This window comes from Apis dorsata, unplaced genomic scaffold (genome assembly GCF_000469605.1).
Source record: "Apis dorsata unplaced genomic scaffold, Apis dorsata 1.3 scaffold_499, whole genome shotgun sequence".
Classification (NCBI taxonomy): domain Eukaryota; kingdom Metazoa; phylum Arthropoda; class Insecta; order Hymenoptera; family Apidae; genus Apis; species Apis dorsata.
Genome location: NW_006263730.1, coordinates 18,045 through 21,773, shown reverse-complemented (window position 1 = coordinate 21,773; position 3,729 = coordinate 18,045). Strand labels below are relative to the sequence as shown.

General features: G+C 36.6%; 2 protein-coding genes across 5 annotated transcripts in view; one reads left to right on the top strand and one right to left on the bottom strand.

Annotated features, from left to right (window-relative positions):
- Positions 1-3,729, bottom strand: part of LOC102673616 (angiotensin-converting enzyme) — a 43,555-nt gene that overhangs the window by 29,041 nt on the left and 10,785 nt on the right. The gene's annotated exons all lie outside the window — the stretch shown is intronic.
- LOC102673472 (repetitive proline-rich cell wall protein 2-like) overlaps positions 1-3,729 on the top strand; it is a 16,331-nt gene that overhangs the window by 11,230 nt on the left and 1,372 nt on the right. Inside the window, exons 1-2 of one of the 2 annotated variants that reach the window (XM_031512673.1) lie at positions 2,928-3,100; positions 3,258-3,729. The exons of the other annotated variant lie outside the window; for it this stretch is intronic. Of the exons in view, the coding sequence (XP_031368533.1) occupies positions 3,089-3,100; positions 3,258-3,729 (484 nt within the window). The 5' untranslated portion in view covers positions 2,928-3,088. Of the gene's footprint in view, positions 1-2,927; positions 3,101-3,257 lie in introns of those variants that run through there. 2 annotated transcript variants of the gene reach the window in all.

Below are 3,729 nucleotides of genomic sequence, written 5' to 3'. Positions count from 1 at the left end.
TTTTTTTTTTTTTTTTTTTTTTTAGAACACGCCTCGATCAATATTTTATTTGCAAATTCCTCATTTTATCGCGTAAGATAGAATCACTGATGCACTTTTTTTTTTTTTTTAATCATAAACAAAGCGAATATCTCCAAGAAATTATCCAATTATCGAACGTAAAATTATCTTCCGGTTATAGATAGATAGATTTATACGTGTCAATATTGATGTATAATCAATTAAAAATAATAATTTACAGATTCGTTTCGGTACTTTCATCATTTATTAAAAATTAGCAAACGTTTCACTTAATCTATCAATCAGTATCACTACGTTCCTGCAATTATATCTGCCCCATGTTATTTCGCTTTCAAGATCGCGTAATTACTATCTAAACCCTCAATTAAAAGCCAGTAGTACGCATATATTAACATACAGATGCTACTATCATATCTGCTTTCCAGTTTTGGAATTATCATCAGGTTGGCATATACGGTGGAAAAAAAAACAAAATTTGATTTCCTTCGTTGTTGCATAAGCGTAAAATTCATTCCCCCCCAATATATAACGGATGGCTTGTAAGTTTACCAAATGGACAATTACGGAAGCAGAACGTGTATTAAAAGAATAAGGAAGGGAAGAGAATTCGGTAAGAGTCTCTCGAATTATCCTCTCTTTTTCTCTCTACACGAGACGTAATGCAATTAACATTCATCGATGCGTTTCGAGCTCAGCATCTGCACGATCGATCTCCCAGACAGTAGTTTCATCAGTTAAGAACGGTTGCCCGAATACTCTGAATAATTCAACTTCAACTTTGTATTATTCATTTAAGATGATTTATTGGATTTTAACTCTTTCTTTTTGTAATTAACATTAGAATTAACGATCTATTATATTATGCGGATAAGATTATTAAGATATATTATATCCACATGATTAAAATTAAAGTGGGTATTACGAGAACGATGTCTTATAAGTCTCAAAAAAAAGGTTAATTCGTTCGAGTTCGTGTAATCGAACGTTTTTTAACGTATGATGAAAGAAATGCTTCAATTTTATGCAATAACAATGAGAAAAAAATTGTAAAACGAATTGTTAGAAATTTTAAAGAGCTATATTAAAAAGGGAAAGTGAATTTAGGAAGGGAAATGAAAGGATACTTCAAGTCTATAAAATAACAGGTTCATTTCACCTTATAAAATAAAATAACACGTTCAGTGTGGTTACTTCAATTCGATTAACTTGATTTCAACTTTGTGTTTACGTAAGACGAGTTACCCCACTTTAATTCGTTTGAACTGTTTAAACTAATTAGACACGAAAGAAAATGTCTTTTCTTCAACATTAATGGAAAAAAAAAAATAAATAAAAGAAAAAAAAATAAAAGAAATTAAAGATTTAAAAAAAAACGTTAAAAGAGAAAGCGAATTTGGATAGCAGAATGAAAGAGTACAACTCGAATAATATAAATCACATAAATGATTTTAAGTTTCTTGAATTCAAATTGCTCGAATTCAAGCAACTTGATTAATCTGAGTAAGGCCTTACTGGCGTGATGTAAATCATATATTATGCCCCTTCCTCCATATCTTGTTACCACTTCCATCGCTTTTTATTTTTAGTTTTTTTTTTTATTTCACCTTTCCACCGTGGATTCTCTTCCTCGCGTTCTCTTCGTTCCACGAAGGAGATGGTCGCGGATTCAATCGGTGGAACGTCATACCTGTGGGGATCCAGAAAGGAGGGGACAATCGTTTTGACGAAGAAACTTGGGAATATGAAAATGGTTGCAGGAAGAAAAAAAAAACAAAAAAGAGAAATTGTTCGTTCAATTTTGAAAATTTGAAAATGCGAATTCGTCAGGCCAGTGATATAGATTAGACTCTTTTTAATCCATAAATTAAAATTACAAGAAAATTACGAATTATAAACATTGACGTAAAAGATAATGAACGATAGTAATCTTTGAAATAAAAAAAATATGAATCATTTTTATTTTTAGAAGATCGTTACAGGATGAAGACATTCGAGGAGTAAAAAATTCGTTAGTTAGGTGTAAGAAAATATCTTGAATATTTAAATATAGATATAAGATATAGAATATTGAAGTCAAAGAAGTTGGTAGTTCTTGGAATAAATAGATGATCTGACTCATCTGTTACAAACGATTTTTAATAGGCATCAATTAATGAAAATCCCGATGGAGGAAATCTGGATGGACAAAACATCAAGCAAACAATGTTTTTAGGGTCTAACCGGTCTACCGTGAACATTTTGTTACTACTGTTTAAAATAAGTAAATCAAACACTTGTTAAAAAACATCTATCCTCTGAATTTCTTCTCAAATTCTTTCAAATATAACTGACAGTAGAAAATTAAATAAAATTATATATCTCGAAAATTCAGCCTACATTTTTTCTTTAATTTATTATAACACAATCTTCTAGCATTAACCAAAAAAAAAAAAAAAAAAAAAAAAAGAAGAAAAGAAAAGAATCTCTATCGAAATACTTGAAATAATACAAAGTTGAAAGTAAATTACTCTTAATTATCACATATATCGTATCTCGCAAATCTTTTATATCTTTCATATTATCTTTCGCGCGAAATCTCTCCAATTTCTTTCCCTATTAACCCGCGTAAAGGAATCTATTTAAAATTAATCACCGTCAAACGCGTAGTATCGTTTTAATTTAATCGATGGGAAGGATAGATAGAGGCGCGGCGCTTGAGGAGGAGTGTGAGTTTCGGTAAACACTGGCACGTCTTCCGCGCGGTGAGCGTTTCCTTTCACCCTGGAAGAGAATCCCCGGCACGCCAACGGGTACGCCAATGCACATACGACGGGTTATGGAAGCAACCGGGGGCCGGGATTTAAAAAGAAAAAAAATGCTACAACGTCGCGAGCGTCGAGCGAGGGGCCCCGCTCGCATACTCGCGCCATACGCGCGCGTGTTTCACTTTTCCGCGAACGTAGCGCGAACAGAGGGGCTGGAGACCGATCGCGACGGGGGAAAGCGGACTATAAAGACCGTGGAATCTTGGGGGGAAGTATCCAGTAAAGTCTGGACTTCGACCAGATATCGGAGTGCATCGCGAGACATGAGATATTTGGTGAGTATCGAGAGAACATCGCGCGAATATCCTTGGAAAACTTGTCTTCATCATTTTCCACCCGTTTCCTTCGATCGAAGAAAATCGAAATTTTGAAATTGAAAATAGACAAGAGTTGAAGTATCCAAGTTTCGTTAACGTCTCGTCTTCGTTTCAGTTTCATACGATATTGGTTGTTGGCCTGTTGGCCACGGCGTTTTGCGAGAAAGAGTTGGAGAAGAGCGCCGTGGAGACTCGCGGCGAGTCTAACGTAGAAAAGAGGCAAGAGAAACGAGGCCTCTCGCATTTCGAGGGTGATATCGGTGGTGGCGGCGATTACGGCGGAGGACACGAGATCGCTATATCCGGAGGAGATGGCGGTGGATACGAAGGCGGCGGTTACGGGGGTGGTGGTTACGGCGGTGGCGGTGGGTACGGGGGCGAGGAAGGTGGCAAAGTAAAGGAGATCACGATCGTGAAGAGCGTCAAAGTACCCTATCCGGTAGAGAAGAAGATCCACTACCCCGTGGAAAAGGAAATACCGTACCCGGTCAAGGTCCCCGTACCACAACCGTACCCGGTCGAGAAGAAGATCCCGGTCCCCGTCAAAGTTCTGGTCAAGGTGCCGGTCCACATTCCGCAGCCCTATC